Below are 18840 nucleotides of genomic sequence, written 5' to 3' on the forward strand. Positions count from 1 at the left end.
TTGCTACACGAGGGCGCAACTCGTGAAGCTCCTGCCCCTCCACCGCTGCCAGGTACGACCTGTGCCGTTCGTCGATGTGCGCGTCAAGGAGCTCCGGTGTCTGCGCCATATCTGCATGAAAAATTGAAATTATACCGTAACACATATTCGTACAAACAATTGAAAAATACTAAAAACTATTTATAATAGAACTAACCTAACAAATATTTCTAAATGCTATTAAAAAAACTAAAAACTATTCGAAATATAACTACCCTAAAAATATATTTGAAAACTATTGAAATTATAAATACTATTCAAAATATAACTACCCTAAGAAATATATCTAAAAACTATTTAAAATACTACTAATAAATATTTCTAAAAGCTATTAAAAATACTGAGAACTATTCAAAATATTACTACCCTAAGAAATATATCTGAAAACTATTACAATTATAAAAACTATTCGAAATATAACTACCCTAAGAAATATATCTAAAAACAATTAAAAATACTAAAAACTATTTATAATAGAACTACTCTAAGAAATATTTCTAAAAGCTATTAAAAATACTGAAACCTATTCGAAATATAACTACCCTAAGAAATATATCTGAAAACTATTCAAAATATAACTACCCTAAGAAATATATCTAAAAACTATTAAAAATACTCAAAACTATTTAAAATAGAACTACCCTAACAAATATTTCTAAAAGCTATTGAAAATACTGAAAACTATTCTACGTATAACTACCCTAACAAATATTCGTAAAAATAATTAATAATTATACGATTATAATACCTCCAAACTAACATGTGGACAGGGCTTCGCCGCTTCCTCTCCTCTCCTCTCTTCCTCTCCTCCTTTTCTTTTTTGTTGATTTTTGATGAATATTATGAGAATTAGGGGTGGGTGGGGGCTTAAATAGTGGGGGGGGGGTGACATCCCGCCCGTTGGAAGGGCGGGATGCCCCTCGGGGTAACCTCCCGCCCTCCCAACGGGCGGGAGGCTCCTCGGAAGACACCCCGCCCGTTGGAACGGCGGGACGTCGCGTAACTTTCGCGAAGAGGCCCCTGCGAAAAAATTTTCGAGCCCCCGCCGACCCCCCGCCCGTTGGATGGACGGCATGTCTCATCCCGCTCGTTTATTGGACGGAAGGCACCCATTTTTCGAAATGTTTTAAGCCGCAACCCCTTTTTCAAATTTTATTTTTTTAACCCTTTTTTAAAAAAACTCCTCGCACGCATAGGGGTGGTAATGGGCCAGAAGCCATTCAACGTGTGGCAGATCGTCATCCTAAAACAATGCAGGGTGACATCATTTTTAAACCTTGCTTTCAGTGTGCAAAGATTTCAAATAAGAAGAGAATCAAATTTGCCGAAAGGTTGTAGCAACCAGAAGTCTCAGTGGTGAGGCCGCATTGTAACCCCTGGCCAGGATGCTATTATGCAAAAGATAATTCAAGAAATAACAGGCACACACATCATTTCAGGATAATTATTATGATATATATATATATATATAAGCATATGTTCTCTCAAGGACCAGACGTACGAAAGAAACACTTTACATGCCCAGCTAGACTAATGTACATCAGACTCAAGTACACACCATAAAGAGGATAAATCTCCACAGATGACTTGACCCCTTCAGTTTCAAATGTACCAGCCAATGGCCATTCGAGTTGAGCTCCACCACGAAGATTATTACCAAAGCAGCGAGCATTGCATTGTGCAAAGCTCATGCTCCGCTTGCATATACACGGGTCCACTCTTTGGCTGTCATTCAAGACCACCATTGAGCTGAATAATCCATCCAAATTCTGCAGCTAAAGGTGAACAAGATTAAGTTATTCCCTCACCTGTTTCTACAGCTTCAGTCTCATTAGCTTTCCAGTGCTTTGCAACATTGTCAGCTAGTGGGTCGTCAGGATTTGGGGCACTGAGCAGCGCCTGGATGCTGAAGACCAGAAACATAAGTGCAAATAAAATGAACTGATCAGATAACATTTAAGTTATTCGAGTTAAGTTATTTGTTCTCTCTTGTTCTGTTTCAGTAAAATTTCCAGAAAAGCATAGACACCAGCAACTCTGAAGATTGTGAAGCAGGCATATGAGCTGTGTAAACACCAGCAGCTCTGAAGCAGGCATATGAGCTGTGTGCATCCTTACTCATGTTACAATTGAGATATTGGGATACAAACTACACACACACCAGGCTTATGTGAACTGATTGTGAATGCAGCAAACATGATGCAGATGCCTGATCATAGGTTGATTTGGGAACATGGAAATGTTCTGCTCCCACTCTAATGGCATTCCAGCAAATAATATGCAGTGACGGCAGCAACTGCAGCTTCCTCCACTACATTGTACACGCCATTCACTTTATGGAAAGGCAGCCTGACAATTTCTTATTTCTGAGAGGCTCTTTGCTAGTAAAATAATGCATCTTATATGATAATCCTGTTTTATAGTAGTCAAGGACTATAGAGTGCAATACAAGCTGTGAAGGTGCACATTTGCCACTATGTAGCATCTCTTAATACTGTAATCTTATAATGGCCACAGACATCAACAAGCCCTTTCAGGAATCATATAGCTTGTTTAGTGGAGCTGTTATATGGTTTGTACTTTCAAGAACAAATATCACACCAAGACACCAAATAAACCAGGCTGACTTTAATACAGAAAAGCAATGAAGCAGAGGTATTCACCTCAAAAGAACTGTTCGGATCTGAAGGGCAGGACTCCACTTGTCCTTTAAAATATCAAGGCATATCCTACCAAGCTGCATGAGTGTAAGTATTAAGCAACACAGTAAATCCTAATACCATAAGAGGGAAGCACGAACGTAACAAACTTACCTTGTCAATGTTAGGGTGATAAATTTTTGTGAGAAAGCGAACCTGTGTTCAGAATCAGAACTTCAGTCAGAAACCATAAATTGAGAAATTCTATGGATCTTAAATTAAACTTACCAAAAAGATATGAAATACTAGTGAAAAAAGTAGAGGGCAAATCTAAGTCAGTCAAATAAAAGCATGAATGAAGTTATACAAGTTTACTGAAGTCACTGAAATTTGCAAGAATATTTTGAGTGGCTGGGGTGATAAAAAAATCATACGATGATCTGCAGTTAAATGTGAAGCTGAAATCTAAATCTCATTGAGGAGCAACACATATGAAATCTAAAAAAATCATATGATTTAGCCTAAATTAAGCTTGGCGAGCATCAGCAGAACTACTAATTATTTACTAACAATTTATAAAACCATAACACTACTGAAAACCTAGTCAAGATTACAGTAGTAATGAAGCACCTTTGGCGGAGCCATTGGATATTCTTCAGGTAAGAATAGTTCGAGCTTGAAAACTCCTCCTGACAAGTAGTCCAATCAACAGTTATCAGACATCAAATTAGAGAGCACAAAAGAAAAATTGTTTTGCATTGCCACTGCTTTGTTTTGCATTCTTTGAGTAGGAGAGAAAGGATGCATTAGTGGTCGCAAAGAATGCAATAATCATCACACGAGACAACAGAAAATATATAAGAAGATTTTGAAGAAAAAATACTAGGGAAAAACACAAAAACATTCAGGGCAATGAAACAGACATGCACACACCAAAAAAGCTAGCAAGTATGACTTGCTTGCCAGCACTTGCAGAAAATACTTTGGATCTTAGTTAGAGAAATTAATAGTAAAGACCACCCATCCCACTTTCCAAATATTTACAGTTAAAAAATAAATATCCTAGCAATAACAATTAGTTCAATGTTTTTTCACATAACTAGAGTTACCAGCTTGTTTGGCTGGTGCCCCTGTTCAATCGATGCATCTTCACTCATCCCAAGCCACAGACATCTTGCTTGCATTGTCTGCCCTATGTAATCAACCACAGTTGTATTGTTCCATGCCCAGTCACAGCAAGTCATCTCCACCGGCACTGCTGCCCCCTTGGTTTCATGCTGGCCTGCACCCTGGTGCATAAATATTGCTATCAAACCTGGAGCATGGGCCTATGGTGAATCTGTTTCTGACATGATGCCAAAAAGGACCATGCCACAGATTGATGAACGGAAACCACACAGGTCTCTGATTTGGAGCGAGAGAATGCAGGCCATCGGGAAAACTGGCTGAGAATGAGGCTTGCTATAGGATTTGCAGGTCTTGGAAGCTCTGGTCTCAGATTAATGTATGGGGAAGGATGAAGTTGAGGTGCTCACTGGTGCTGAGAGAGTGAGAGAGCAAGCAAAGTGGAGCCGCAATGGCACTTTTTGCCATGAGCCACCAGGGGCAGAACTACAGTCTAGAGAATTGATAAGAGAAGAGCATCGGAGGCATCCACTAGAGCTTACTAAACTTCTTTGTTATAAAAAACAGTCAGATCGCATAGTTCCCAACAGACATGGAGGAAACTGTATGTTAGCAATAATCTTGACTAGTAGTGCAGTAGGTACATGTAAGTTACTTAGGGTCCAAGTCTAGTCAAGTCTAGTCTTTGCCTTAGGGACCAAGTTAAGTCAAGTCTTTGCCTTGGCATGTAAGCCACTATGGCTGTGTAGTAATGTGTATCTAGTGTTATAAATAGAGAGGAGAGGGCCTAGCTCCCTCAAGAGTTCAAGCAGCACCAAAGGAGAGTGGTCTGGTTGTTCTCTTCACAAGAGGAGTGTGTGTAGCTGCTGGCAGGTTGCCGTAGAGGACTGCCTGGGCTGCAGAGTAGGAGTTGCCATAGCCGGATGCTTACAGGCTGACCGGAGGCAACTTTAGGTACTTAGAGTGGAGCTGATCAAGTGGATCAGTTCCAAGTAGGTTGCGGCGGCACGGCGGCACCTAGTGTGTTTCTGCGTGAAACTAGTGTGTTAGCGTGTATCTTCGGTAGTGTGTTGTCCCAACACTGTAAAAATATAATAAAACAAGCCAGAAAGACATGGATCCATGGAAGGCACTGTACAATCTTGATAAAGCATTTTGTCCAATGTTATTAAGGTGATCTAATGTGACTGAATGGTATTTGACTAAAGTTTATACATTTTGAATGGTATGGAATTGAATTTTCCAATAATCTCAATTCCATAACATTTCTAAAGCCAGTTAAAGGGCAATATTATTAAATTCAACATATACATGATGTCTAAGGCAATTAAAATACAGAACAGAAGAACAAGAGGAATAGGTTCCTCACCCTCATATGGCGACTGCGACGGGCCAAGGATCATGACATTGAAGTAACGCATGTTCTCTTCAGATGGCGAGGCACTGATTCCTGGAGCTGCAAAAACAACAAGCCACACAACCCCTGAAACATCACAAACCCATCGAAGAAAACCCAAAATTTCCAAAGGAACAATCATGACATAAAAGTGGAACTATCTTCGCACAGTTAGACCATATGCATGATAAAATTAGACGTTCTAATATTTCTTTGGCTAAATGAAAAACAACAGGCAGAGGCCTTTCGGGGCTAATAAGCTTACTGTAACTAAATCCTAGGGAAAAAAGAAACAAACGAAAGGGGGCACCAAACCAACATCTTTTCATGAAGCATCTCACCTGGCTCGCTGAGCAGCCGCTGCGTCTCCTGCAGGAAGTAAACCACCAAAAATCACTATGTTTGCACTAAAAAGAATGGAAAGAAACCGAAATTCGAGGGGCTGAGAGGACTCCTCACCTTGATGATGCGGCGGGGGAGGTTGCTGTTGGCCATGGTTGGACAGAGGAGGCGCCTTCGTGCTAGGGTTTGGTGGTCCTTGGGATCGCGGCGGAGGCGGAGAAAGATTGGGGGTAAAGGAGGCGGCGCTGGTGGAGAAGAGAATGGTCGCTTGCTTGCTTGCGCACCCTGGTCCCTGTTGTTTACTGTTTTTACAGATCAAGGACACGTGGAGGAATTTTTATTTTCTGGAGGGTACGAATTCATATGAGAGCATATATTCTGACGACGCATGATTTTTTTTTATTTTTTATTTCTGCGAGGGACGACGCGTGAAATGTAGTGAACCATTACCAAACACTTTTTCACTACAAGAATCATTGCATTTTAATTTTTTTAGTGTATACTAAAGTACATTATAATTTTTTTTCATGTGAAATGGAACTCCTATTTTGTTACTAGTACACGTTGGATAGCATTCTAGGCTGAGGAACCTTACCTAAGGTTTTGCAAATCAAGGGAAATTGTATATTGACACTTGGATATGGAATGTTAAGATCGTAATAAAGAGCTCCACGTTTTGAATGGGGTCCATTAAGACCTGGTATATATGAGCTCCTCGGATAACACATAAAATGGTATTTTGTTTTCTCATCTTCGTAATAGTGGGGTGAGATAGATTTCTAATGCTGGTTCGTCAGTCATCTTTGCTTCTCCTAGGGAGATAGTTTTGGTTATGGGTTTCATGTCGGTGGTGTCGTTGTTTGTGTGGAATTGTCTTCCATCTATCTAGTAGTGATGAGAAGGCTTATGAGGGTTATGGTTGCAATAACAAATGAAACATAAAAGATACCCAGATTCTGAAATGTGTTGTGCTTGTGCGCTGGCTTCACGCCTTCACCCACTTATCGTGTCCGTATGTGACAGCGTAGGTAGGTGCTTTACGGTTCAGCTGAATTGTGACACGGACTGCACACCGTAATGCAATTCTGACTCACAAGCCAGCAACAGATTGCAAAGGGGACTTGGGACCTAGCTGGAACGCACAATTCTCACAATTCAGAGCCAACCTGTGAAATACTTGAGGCAAAGCAGACACCACAGTTTTTAGGCTGTTGCCATGTTCCATTGTAAAGTTACATCACAACTGTCTACGAACAGATCAGACATGATCATCGTCTCCCTCTTATTTACTGCCACTTCAGCGAAAACGCCATTATTTTCTCACGGTGTAGGGAGATGATCAAAGATGCAGCTTACATCGGCAAAAATACAAAGGCCTAGAGCAGATGATCAGAAGGAATAGATCCCCTCCTTGTCCTAACCAGTGTTCTGAAGACCGGCAGCTATACCCTTCATGGTGAGAATGAGTGTGTCCTCCAGCCCTGGGGCGTACTCGCTGGCCGGGTTCAGCTTCACGAGCTCTGCTGCCGGCTTGCTCGAGTCCATGATCTCCTTGGACAGGTGGGGGCGCAGCGCGACGTGGTAGTCTGGGTCACGGATCCGCTTCAGGGTGTAGGCCTGACAGACGTTCAGGGTGGTGATGTAGGCATCACGTAGGCGGAGCCGCTGCTTCAGGTAGGGATCACCTTCAAGAAGATCCCTGTGCCCAGCAACCTGAAGTCCAAAATGAAGTTCAGTATATTATAAAATGCTGGAATCCTAGTTGAAACAAAATTCAAGAAATGTATGTGTTTTGTTTAACAGACCTGAAGGAGAAGCTTTTCGGTTTCTTCATAGTTGGTCCTCAGCTTCTCACCCAGTGGCTGTAGATCCTCCGAAACAAGGAGTTTGTCATACAGGGCGGCAATCCCAGGATTACCCTTGGCGAACACCATCTCAACAAGATCAATGGTGACCCTGAAAAACGGCCACTCATTGTACATTTCTTGGAGCATGTGGAGATTCCTGATGTCCTTTTGGAGGACATGCTTGAATGCGGCTCCAAAGCCTAGCCAGACCGGGAGGTGGAATCGAGTTTGTGTCCAAGCGAAAATCCACGGGATTGCACGGAGCGACTCAATTCCACCGCTTGGCTTTCTCTTGGATGGCCTGCTTCCTATGTTCATCCTGCCATACTCTGTTTCAGGTGTTGCCTGTCAACACAAACATCACATAGTAAATATTCGCTAAATGTAGGGTTAATCGTCAATCGGATGGCTTCAGTGACCATTTTCTTTAGGTTCGCAAATCATAAATTTGCACAGTAAAAATTGTGCTAGATTCAAATTAATGATCAGGTTAAACCTATTTCAAAAGTTCTGTTTTGCAGCTTACAATGGCCAAGAACAAGGACTTACGAGGCGGAAGTACTCGACGAAACGTGGCTCTTTGAAGACAATGGACCGATATTCCTCAGTTGCCACAACTGCCATCTCATCAAGAAGAGCTCGCCATTCTGGCTTCGGTGCATTTGGTGGATGCATGCCATGCTCCAGGGTAGCAGCTGTAAAACGCTGCAGTGTTCTGAAGCACAAGTGCTCCTCACCAAAGGACTGTTCAATGACTTCACCTTGGACTGTGACTCGGAGCGATCCATGGATTGTGTCTGGTGGCTGGGACAAGATGGCAAGGTGAGTGGGACCACCACCCCTTCCAACTGTCCCACCACGTCCGTGGAACATTGTCAACTTCACACCAAAGTCCTTCGCAACCTTGATGAGCTCCTCCTGAGCTTTGTACAGCTGCCAAGCTGCTGAGAGACGACCAGCATCTTTGCCAGAGTCCGAATACCCAATCATGACCTCTTGCTTGCCATTGATTCTCTGTCTGTACCAATCTATTGAGAAAAGTCTGGCCAATGCAGCTGGGGCAGCCTCAAGATCGGCCAACTTCTCAAACAGTGGGACTACTCTAAGGGGTGTCTTTACATGGCACTCACGTTGGAGGAGCTCAACAGCAAGGACATCTGAAGGAGCTGTCGCCATGGAAATGATATATGCACCAAAATTGTCAGCAGGAAGCTCAGCAATAACATGGAATGTGTCTAGAACATCGGCAACTTCCTCAGTCTTGGGAAGGTCTGGGCCAAACAGTGGACGTTTCCCATTGAGTTCGGACAATAGCCATTCCTGGCGGCGTTCTTCGGGCCACTCACGGTAAGATCCAATCCCCAGGTATGTGGTGATGGCATCCAGGACATCAGTGTGCCTATCTGATTCTTGCCTAATATCAAGCCTCACAAGGGAGAGACCGAAGGTGGAAACTTGACGCAAGAAATCAAGAAGGCTTCCATCAGCAATCACACGGTCACCACAAGCACACAGTGATCTGTAACATAGCTCCAAGGGCTCCAACAGCTGCAAGAGATGGCTCTACAGATTAGAAACCTACTAAGCAAAATCAAAAGTCAATATTATTTTTGTAATGACCAAGGATAAATCTCAACCTGCTCAACACTTGTCAGTGTAGCTTCCTCTGGAACATCAGAATGTCCACTGGATAAAAGCTCACGTGATCGTTCACGGGTGTTGTAGAGTTTATCCCTCACATCACTCAGTATCACCCGATATGGCTCATTTGGAGGAACCTTCTTCCAAAACTCTGCAGCAAAAATGGAAAAGGTAAAATCATTAGAATAATAGAATGTCAAACAATGGCCTAACAACAGATCATCACTAAGAAGACCTAAATGATGTCACTGATACCTACCTATGTAGTGCTTGGCATCCTTCTTAGTAGAGCGATGCAGCTCATCAGCACGTATGCGCAGCTCATCATTGCATCGCCACATAGACAACTGCAATCATTTGAAGTTGTTAACTTCAAGTATCAGATGCAAATGAAGTTATAAACTATACTCAGATTATCAAAGTAATAGCTACCTCAAACATAAGATCCTCAATCTGTGAGCAATATAAGTTTGCTGCCATCATTCTGGCAAGCAAGCAGACATCCCTGGTAACCTCTGGCGTGACTCTTGGATTTCCTGTATTTGTAGAGGCATCCCAAATTTAGAATACAAAGATAAATGCTACTAGGTGTTGTAAAAAGAGACATATAGTAGTCGTCTTCCCATGCAACCGATACAAGCAACAAAGATAATAGGTCATGCAACAGATACAAGCAACAAAGATAATAGGTAATGCAGATATTCCATATTTTAAGAATCATGGGAAGACAAGATAAATAGATAGAGATGTCCCTCACCATCACGGTCTCCTCCCATCCAAGAAGAGAACTGAATAAGAGGTGCATTGTAAGGAACACGCTCATTAATCCCAATGTTCTTCAGTGCAGTATCAACTCGGCGCAAGAACTTTGGAACACCCTTCCAAATTGTTTCATGGAAATAGCTCATACCAGCACGCATTTCATCTTGGGGAGTGGGCTGCGTTCTTCGGATCTCATCAGTTCTAAAGGCAGCTTGGATCTGAAAAGGTTCAGGTAACAAATTAAGAATGGACCTCTTTGGTCACAACTTTAACGGATTTGATGACTAGATCATGCTTATGCATCAACTGAACATTAGATTTGCAATAAGCACCTCTCTCTGCAGGGCCTCATCAAGTTCCTGCTTATCATCTGGAGTGATATCTTTAGAGTAGAGTTGAACCAAACAGTTTCGTATCCTGAAAAAAAGAATGTTAAGATAAATATTAAGTTATAAAACAAAATCTTGTCAGCTGCAAATGCGCTGTTTGGCTGACTAACCTTGAGTGTTTCTGGAGCAGGGACCTCCTCACAGACTGCGTTGGATGTGCAGTCAAAACCAGGTCAACAGTCTGGCTCTTAAGGGCATCAAATACCTCAGCAGGTGACTTCTTGAGGTCAACTACAAGCCTCTTAAGTGTTTCCTCGATGTCAGATTCTGTTATTGCTGAGTTTTCATCAGCAAAGTCTCCCTTCTTGAGCTTGATTCTCCTCCTATATGCTATCTGGACTTCCTCAGCCAAATTGGCCAAGTTAAGCATGTGTGAAAAAGATTTGGCAATCACAATAGAGTCCCCGGGATCCAAGCTTGTTATCATCTGGCCGAGTTCATCAAGCTTTTGCAAGTCATGCTTCGTTTCATACTCAGCAGCTACCTCATAGCATTCTTGAACCTATTAAGCAAGCCAACCCAATTAATAATCCATGATTGAAAAAGAAAAGGAAAACATAGCTCTATTTCTTAGTTTTGTTGCTGCTCTCTATAGAATCTACATAACTATCGCAAAAACAAAATTAGATCTGCCAATATTGTTGTGGCCGACTGGCAAAAGTCAAAAAAAAAATAATATGGTAGTCACAATTCCAGAATGCAAGAAAGCCTTGATATGGCCACTTCATCATAGGCTTGTTTTAATCCAAAGTTCCAAACCTATGTCTATGTGTTACTATTTCTAAAAGAACGTTTTCCATAGCCTATCCCTGGATGGCTGGATCTGTCATACGTTCTGGATGTTCAAGTTCTGTTAGAGAAGGTACAATAAGGGGTGACACATTTTGTTCAAGTTCTGTTAGAGAAGGTACAAGAAGGGGTGACACATTTTTACAAGCTACAACGTACTGCATCTCTTTAGATTGACAATTCCATATACATCCTGAAGTAACATGATACTTCCTCTGTTTTAAAATATATGATTATTAGGGCAAGCTAACTAGTTCATTTTTGAACCAAAAACAGAGGGAGTATGTCAGTTCTCCTAAAGAAGAGCTGCAGTCACTCTCAATCAGTAAATACTTCAACTAAATCAGTATATCTGAACTGGAGATAATGTTCTTTCAACTACATTTTGCCATCCAAGAGGTGAAGAGGATTTAGTCTACTAGTCAAAAGATGACCAAAAAATATGCAAGTTTCATTGTTCAGTTGGTCCAAGTCAGTTCGCAGACCACATACATGACTAACTAGAGATCCATACCAGATACCGAAGGCATTTTTCAGTTTCCACAGATGATGTCATGTTTTACCAACACGATTATGATTAAAGTGTTAATAATATTCGACTAATCAACGGATAACGTGTTAACAAAAGCGGACTCATAAGGCCAAAGAAAAACTATCTTGATTGGACCAAAAGATAATTCTGGAAGGAAGTTGAGATGGACAGCCTCCTTCATATACTAAGCAACAATCATATGGGCAAAGAATAAAAAGAAATATATCAACCAAGAACCTGAGCATCCTCCTAGTTTCCAAACTCCTACTCAAAACAACCCGAGTAAGCAGTAACTACCTTTTATTTAAAATTTACCCAGTGTAAGTTACTGTGAAGTCAAAAGTCAACCACACACACTCTTAAGTCTCCACCTGTACTGAAGCTGCACGCCAGGAAATCGTACGAAAACAAAACATACTAATGGTACAAATCTCATGCCTTTGACCAATGATTGGGTACTTTTTCACTGTAAAAACTCACTAAACATAAAATGGCATATGTACAGTAGAGGAAGAAAACGAAGACCGGAAAAAAAAATAACGATAATAACAGCTGCACACTGAACTGGATTGTTCAGATCCAAACTTCAACCCGAAAAGACAAAAAAGGAAAGGGAGCAAGAGCACGGACGAGTTGGGACAAGAAGGGAGGAGATGAATGGAAGGTAGCATCTATACCATCTCCTTGAGGTCGTCGCCGTGGAGGTCCTGCAGGATGTCGAGGAAGCGGTCGAGGAGGAGCGCGTCGTACTCGATGAGCTTGTCGTCCTCCGACACCTTGCCGGGCACCAGCATCCGCAGCTGCGCGTCGATTGACGACAGCCGCTCCAGCTTCGCCCCCAAGGCCGCCATGCTGGCCCCCCCTAATCCAACCCAACCCAAATGCCGAGAGCAGCAAGAACCACCGCGCTGCCGCTGGTGGTGGCGGATTCTGGCGAGGCCGAGGAGGAGGAGGAGGAGGAGGAGGCTGGATGGTTGGCGGAGCGGATTCTCGCGGGCACTTTATAGAAGGAAGGATCGATAACAGCCGGGTGAATGTACGGGAGAGAGAGAGAGAGAGAGAATAAAGGGTTTATCAAATTAATTTAATTTAGCGTTGATTATTAGGAGGAGAGAGAGTGGGGGGAAAGAAAGATGGAACTGTCTAGACGCTCGAGATTGTCAGTTTGCTGTGTCCAGATTTACGGTCCTGATTTCCTCTCCCCCAGAGGACAGATATCATCTGCAGTGCCGTCATTTCGTAGCTAGTAGTAGTAATTATTATTTGGTTCATGAGATGTTGAAAAGGATATAGGTTTTCTTTAAACCTAATACAATGCAGACTACATCGTATGTATATACGTGTTGTATGCACGTTCGGTTTAAGATTAACAAAGTCATCATATACGCATCGCTGTCCTTGAGATGTTGAAAAAGGAAATAGCTATAGAAACTGCAGCGCTGTTCATCTCATCGTGATTTAATTATCCCAGTCCAAACAAAACAGGATCAATGGACAATGGTCCACATATAACCATTATGCAATGCTGGCCTCGTTTGCGGACAAGAGAAATCTCTCCGGAACAGAACATGAGCCACGTCAATGGTCGCTAGGATAATCTCTATGATTGCGACCTTGTAATTACGAGACCAAGCCCTTTTGACTGCACCAATTAGACTATTAGAGCTAGAGATGTGTGACTAGATTGATCATGTGGCTTGCACTTCCCTTTCTTGATACTTTTTGAGAGAGGCTCCATCAGCTCTCCAGTTTGTGCTCCTGCATGCTGACTTTTGCAAAAAAACAAAAAACAAAAAGGAAGGTGTTTTCTTTTTTCATGTGACGAGAAAAGGCATAACTTTGGTCCCCATGTAGTTCTAAAGATCACAAGGGCGAGTTGGGTTGGGCACGAGTTTCTCACAATCTTGTACCCTTTCTCTAGAGGTATTCCATCAAAGTCGTCGCAAGCAAAAATGTATCACATCAAATACGCTAGTATTTGTCGTGCTTCTTTATACCACATATATATAAGCGATAAAATAGTGATGTAAGCTCTCACTTTCTTGGGACTCGATGTGTGGAGCAGCAGTAGTTTGACTCTGCAAAATTAAAAAAAATGACGTGAATAATATGCCTTTTGGCAATTTTTAGTGAGTATAAAAATATTAAGAATAGCAAAACTCTAGTTTAAAAAATTATGATATAAGGGACCCAAAAATAAAGAGGATGGATGCAGCTATGACTGATTCTAGGAATTTTCCTTATTCTAAAAGAAAGATTTTAAAATGAGAGAAATTTTATGGTGCGTAGAAGAAATAAAGAGTCTGCTTGGTTTGCTACCAAAAATTGATATCCAACCAAGCAGGCTCAAAGTATCAAATACACAAAGTGAAGAATTTGAGAATAGCCACATATGACAGAGGTAAGTTTAAAGCTTCGATCCCTTGATCGAAGCCTTATGCTGCTAACCTAACACATGGTGCTAGAATATAATAGGAACAATCAGTTGTGCATTATAGCACAATAAGAGCCAAATGTGTTTTGAACAATTAAAAAGTTGATTGGTAAGATAATGCTCATGATAATATATAGACCTGATCATGGGCCGCCCGACCCGAGGAAAAAACCCAACTCGACCCGCCCGAAAAAACCCGACCCAACCTGACCCGACCAATGTATGGGCCGGGCTTGGGCCAAAATTTTGAGCCCAAAATCCAAAAAACCGGATCCAACCTGATCCGACCTTAGAATTATACTTAAAAAATTAGGTTTTACCCGACCCGAACCCGACATGAACCGACCACATGTCGGGCCGGGCTCGGGCCGAAGAAAAAACCTGCGACCCGAACCTAACCTAACCTAACCCGAACCTGAAACTGACCCGACCCGACGGATGATCAAGTCTAATAATATATAAGATGCTCATGATAAGATAAGTTGATAAGAACATAATCAAATGGCGAAGCACGCTTGGTCCTTTATGCCCTCGTATAAAGCACACTTGGTGGCAAAGAAAGTAAAAGGGAATAACATTCTTCTTTGATTTGTAGGTACATAAACAAGGATGTGAACCTTGCAAGTTGTAATATGCTACACCACGTGTTTAACAACGATGGACTAGAGATATGTAAAGATGTGCTTTCAAATTAAAATAAGGTGTGTCCTTTTGCTTACAGTATAAGGCCACTTTTCTAAGGTATCAATTCCAATTTATGGGGTAATGTTCAATAATGCCGTTGCTGTGGTCCCTATTGGAATTATATTCTAATAATTTTCAAAAGAATGTGGATTTAATCTATAACTTATTCTAGGGCATTGTTGATCAAAATGGATATTCCAAGCATATCTTTGCCCCTTATTGGACAAAGGCACAATGCTAATTATTCTTTACTAGACATGGATGAGCCTTTCGGGTTTGTTGCTTTCATTGAGCATATCATATTGAGAAAAAAAACAAAACGAACCGATACTCCTATAGAAATCATTTTAACCAAAAGAGTCCACAAAATGAAGCAATTCCCTTTATCCCTGGCCACAATATTTTGAGTAGTTTTTGTACCATATCACATGGCTTCTTATCGTATCAAGTGATAGCGTATATGGAGTTGGTTGCAAGTCAAACTATGTTTCTTTTTTAGAAGAACTAGGCAATAATGAACTTTTTTTTTTGAAACTCTATCCTTGCATCGGAAGTCACAGAAGGCGATCAAAGAGTACTTTATTCGAATTAATTTTATGGACATTGTTGGCTTGGACGGTGACGGTGAAGTCAAACAAATGAGATGATTGAAGCTTCACTGAAATTTCTAGAACCATGTGTGATTTTCTTATTTTGTTGGGAGATAAAATAATCATATACACACCCACACCTCTGTTTCAATTTTGAGAGCAATAATTAAAAGGTTTGCAATTTTTAGAGCAATAATTATCTGGAAAGATTATAACACAGCACGATAGGTACATGAAAGATATTCTTATGCTACCAACTATAGCAGATATCTAGTAAAGAAAAGCATTATTAGCAGACACGAATTGATCATTAATTGGTAAGATAATGATCAACTTGGATCTGCTAGTAAGCGATTTTATAATTTAAGCACAATAAAAATAGTCAAAAAGGGCAGCTATACAAGCAAGCAGTTTGCATTTCCAAGCGGGAACCTTGGAAATTCTTGCTGTCCATGCGGTGCAGCTTTTGACAGGAGAGAATATCCTAAGCATCTTTCTCTCGTTCATCACGGAGAGTTGGGAGACTAGTATTTGCAGTCATGTTTGTAGCTTCTTTCAAAGATGCCATATTGAAGCAAAGTGCTCATACCTACAATTAGAGATGACTTGACTAAGGGGCTATTTGGATCCCAAGAGTTAAAGTTTAGCCTATATTTTGATGCTAATTAGGAGGACTAAACATGAGCTAATTAAACTAATTGTAGAAGCCTAGGGCTAATTCGTGAGATGAATCTATTAAGTTTAATTAATTCATAATTAGCATATGTTTACTATTGCATCACATTAGACTTAATAGATTCGTCTCACAACTTAGTCTAGGAGTTATGCAATTAGTTTTATCATTAATCTATATTTAATACTTCTAATTAGCAACTAAACATCCGATATGGCAGGGCTAAAATTTAGCCTGCCGGATCCAAACAGAACCTAACAAGCAAGTGGTCACATCAGAGTCACCTAGTTAGCTCAAATAATTGAGGAGAGAAACTGTTGTTCCACATGGCTTATCATATCAAGAGATAAGGTATACACGTATAGCAGCGCGGCAAAAGGCAAAGCTGTAAAGAAAAAGACACAGAAAGGTTTATCATTGTTGCTTTAGTGCAAGTGCAAAGTCTTTTGTTCTTCAGGTGGTCTGATCTTCTTCTTCGTCAGAAGAATCGAGAGGTCTCCCTTCCTGGAACGGGAGTTCACCAGAGTCGGTAGCAAAGCGAGGTAGGCTGAGGTCGAGTAGTTTGGAGGGTTTCATGTCCTTCCAGTGCACGAGCTCGTCTAACGGGGTTGATCTCTTCATCGGACTCTGGTGACTGCCTAATAAAGGTATGGCGTCGCTATCGGATTCTGAAAAGTTGTCGAAAGTAGGACCCCCGACGCGCGGTGACTTCTCCTTCTCCAAGTTGTAGTAGACAGTCCAAGTCCTCCTCCAAAAGACTTGGAGTTGTGTTTGATTTCCCTAACTGGGTCAGGAGATGGCACTTCGGCGAATTGGTCAATGAGTTGTTGAATTGTACGCTGAATGCTGCTGCGGTCGCTTCTGACTCCTTTGGATGGAGGGTGGCTTCCGTAAGCTTGATGCAATTAGTGATGGATCGGTCGACTCGATCAATTCCGGAGAAGATGTCGCCTGGGCCGGCGAGAGGGTGTTGAGGAGTCTTGGAGCGCGCGACTCTGGGTCGAGGAACTCGGGTCGCTAGGGCGTTTAAGAGCAGCTTCTACGAGCTTGATACACCTAGGATGTTGCAATCCACCCGATTCACTCCGGCGATTAGACCTCCCGCGTCGATTAGATCGCCGGTGTCGATTAGGAGATGAGGGATCGCCTGGAGACGGTTTGCATGGTTCCCGATTAGATCGGAAAGTCAAAATTCGCCGAGATCATCGACGAGGTTGTCGATGTCGCAGGAGGATGTTGATGCAGATACCTCCGGCTTTCTAGTGTTGGAGAGGTGGCTGTTAAAACCACCCAAACTATTGTTGATGCAGATCTAGGAGCCAAAGACGTGGTGCCCTCGTCGAGCATAGTGCCGGTGAAATTGAATGATGCCATCAAGTTTTCCTGGGGATCGTCGATGCTCACCCTTGCTTGGCGCCCTACCTGCCAATGTTTTACCGCCAATCCCACTGAGAGATACCTCGAGGTAATAGGTTTTAGGTGGGGTGTCGCCGAGATCCGGAACTCGAATGTGCAAGGAATATAAAGATTTAGACAGGTTCGCGCCGCAAGGAGCGTAATAATCTACGTCCTATGTGGTGGTTTGCATTGACTTAGATGTGGATCCTTTTGGAGAGTATTCCTACCCGCTCTTTTATAGTCTGGGGGACAGGGTTACAGAGATCCTAGCAAGATACGAGTTCAGGAGTTCTATCCGAGTACTATTCAAGTAGTTTCTTTCTATTCCGACTAGTTCTACTTGTTGTCGAGTAGCTTACAACAGGTATAAGGTATAAGATATATCACATTCTTTATTCTAGAAGTCTATGCTGTATGCGCAATTCTGTGATCCCGGGTCTGACACTAGCTAACAATTTGTCCACTTGCGGTTTGATAAAAGTTCATTTAAATTTCAATGAAATGATGCCCCATCAGCTAATATGGTAAAATGTCAAAGTATTGGTGACGAGAGAGATGTGAGTGGTTTTATCAGGATAATAATGGTGTCACCGTTATAAAAACGTTGGAATTGAAATCAAGTGAAACTTACTTTGAGAGGGTGTGAGTTTTATTTCCACACTTTTCGTCAACTCTCATTGATCACTTTAGATACAACACTTAAATGATAGCTAGCTTATGAAACCTTGCATTGAGAGATTTTTTTCATTTATCAATTCAAATATATTAGATGACATGGCAACCTTTAAAACCGTGTAACGAAACCTTGAATGAAGAATGATCTTAGAACCTCTTTGAAACCTGGGATTAGCAAAACATAGGAATAGAAACATAGAAATTGAGTTGCATGTCACTTGAAATTCTACGTGTTTGATGATAAAGGAATGTTTCTAATAGAGTGTTTGCATGCAACACAGGGAATCACAGAGGAATTAAAGGAGAGAGATAGACACAAAGGATTTTTTTAATAAAAAAGTTGGACTTCACATTACATTTTCTCTAAATTTTCTATGGATTGATTTATTCCATAGTATTTTTGATGGCCAATCCTTCGTTCCAAAGAACCACCTAGAAAATTTTTCTATAAAATAATATTTTATAATTTTTCTATATTCCAAAAGGGCCTTAACAGAATATTTGTGCAGCACTAGAAGCATGAATGCATATTCTAGAAAGTGGTCAAGAATTGTAACCTCAAATTCTAATTCAAGGCCTACTTAGTTGGGTTTCAAAATTTGCCCCGATAAAATATGGGCAAGCCTATAAATTTTAGCGCCGGTTTAGTAGAATTCTAAAAGTTTAGCGCGTACAAATTTGTTGCCAAATTGGCAATATTTAGCTCACCCATATTTTGACTGTTCAGGCCACACTTCCTTCTATAATATTGTAATTTGGTATCAAACCAAATTATTATATTTTAACATCCAATTAATTACTATTCTTACCTAGATTTTGATAAATAAATTTAATATGCCTACTTCCTCCGTTCCAAAATATAGTTCATTTTGATTCTTTTAAATT

The 18840-nt window shown here is 41.2% G+C and overlaps 2 protein-coding genes across 2 annotated transcripts; both read right to left on the reverse strand.

Moving 5' to 3' along the window:
* Nucleotides 1–1472: 1472 nt before the first annotated feature.
* On the reverse strand, nucleotides 1473–5840 carry LOC112882999 (ubiquitin-conjugating enzyme E2 36-like). The gene is made up of 8 exons (XM_025948210.1): nucleotides 5659–5840; nucleotides 5541–5568; nucleotides 5173–5259; nucleotides 3309–3367; nucleotides 2853–2894; nucleotides 2703–2776; nucleotides 1848–1945; nucleotides 1473–1764 (listed from the first exon to the last, which is right to left on the reverse strand). Exons 1-8 carry the CDS (start codon nucleotides 5692–5694, stop codon nucleotides 1727–1729), a joined length of 462 nt encoding a protein of 153 aa, XP_025803995.1. The 5' UTR covers nucleotides 5695–5840; the 3' UTR covers nucleotides 1473–1726.
* Nucleotides 5841–6686: 846 nt separating this feature from the next.
* LOC112883000 (phosphoenolpyruvate carboxylase 2) lies at nucleotides 6687–12481 on the reverse strand. Its single transcript, XM_025948211.1, has 10 exons — nucleotides 12179–12481; nucleotides 10291–10682; nucleotides 10124–10208; nucleotides 9787–10009; nucleotides 9462–9565; nucleotides 9289–9376; nucleotides 9026–9180; nucleotides 7938–8936; nucleotides 7347–7733; nucleotides 6687–7254 (listed from the first exon to the last, which is right to left on the reverse strand). Exons 1-10 carry the CDS (start codon nucleotides 12350–12352, stop codon nucleotides 6958–6960), a joined length of 2904 nt encoding a protein of 967 aa, XP_025803996.1. The 5' UTR covers nucleotides 12353–12481; the 3' UTR covers nucleotides 6687–6957.
* Nucleotides 12482–18840: the final 6359 nt, after the last annotated feature.

Source organism: Panicum hallii, chromosome 2 (genome assembly GCF_002211085.1).
Source record: "Panicum hallii strain FIL2 chromosome 2, PHallii_v3.1, whole genome shotgun sequence".
Classification (NCBI taxonomy): domain Eukaryota; kingdom Viridiplantae; phylum Streptophyta; class Magnoliopsida; order Poales; family Poaceae; genus Panicum; species Panicum hallii.

What these genes read in the sequence shown, in the direction of transcription:
- LOC112882999 (XM_025948210.1), bottom strand. Translation starts at nt 5,694, where the DNA reads ATGGCCAACAGCAACCTCCCCCGCCGCATCATCAAG. An exon ending in TCCCCCGCCGCATCATCAAG is followed by an intron (nt 5,569 to 5,658) that starts GTGAGGAGTCCT and finishes TACTTCCTGCAG; the next exon opens with GAGACGCAGCGGCTGCTCAG. An exon ending in GACTGAAGCTGTAGAAACAG is followed by an intron (nt 1,765 to 1,847) that starts GTGAGGGAATAA and finishes CTTGAATGACAG; the next exon opens with CCAAAGAGTGGACCCGTGTA.
- LOC112883000 (XM_025948211.1), bottom strand. Translation starts at nt 12,352, where the DNA reads ATGGCGGCCTTGGGGGCGAAGCTGGAGCGGCTGTCGTCAATCGACGCG. An exon ending in CTGCTCCAGAAACACTCAAG is followed by an intron (nt 10,209 to 10,290) that starts GTTAGTCAGCCA and finishes TCTTTTTTTCAG; the next exon opens with GATACGAAACTGTTTGGTTC. An exon ending in GATGGGAGGAGACCGTGATG is followed by an intron (nt 9,566 to 9,786) that starts GTGAGGGACATC and finishes CTACAAATACAG; the next exon opens with GAAATCCAAGAGTCACGCCA.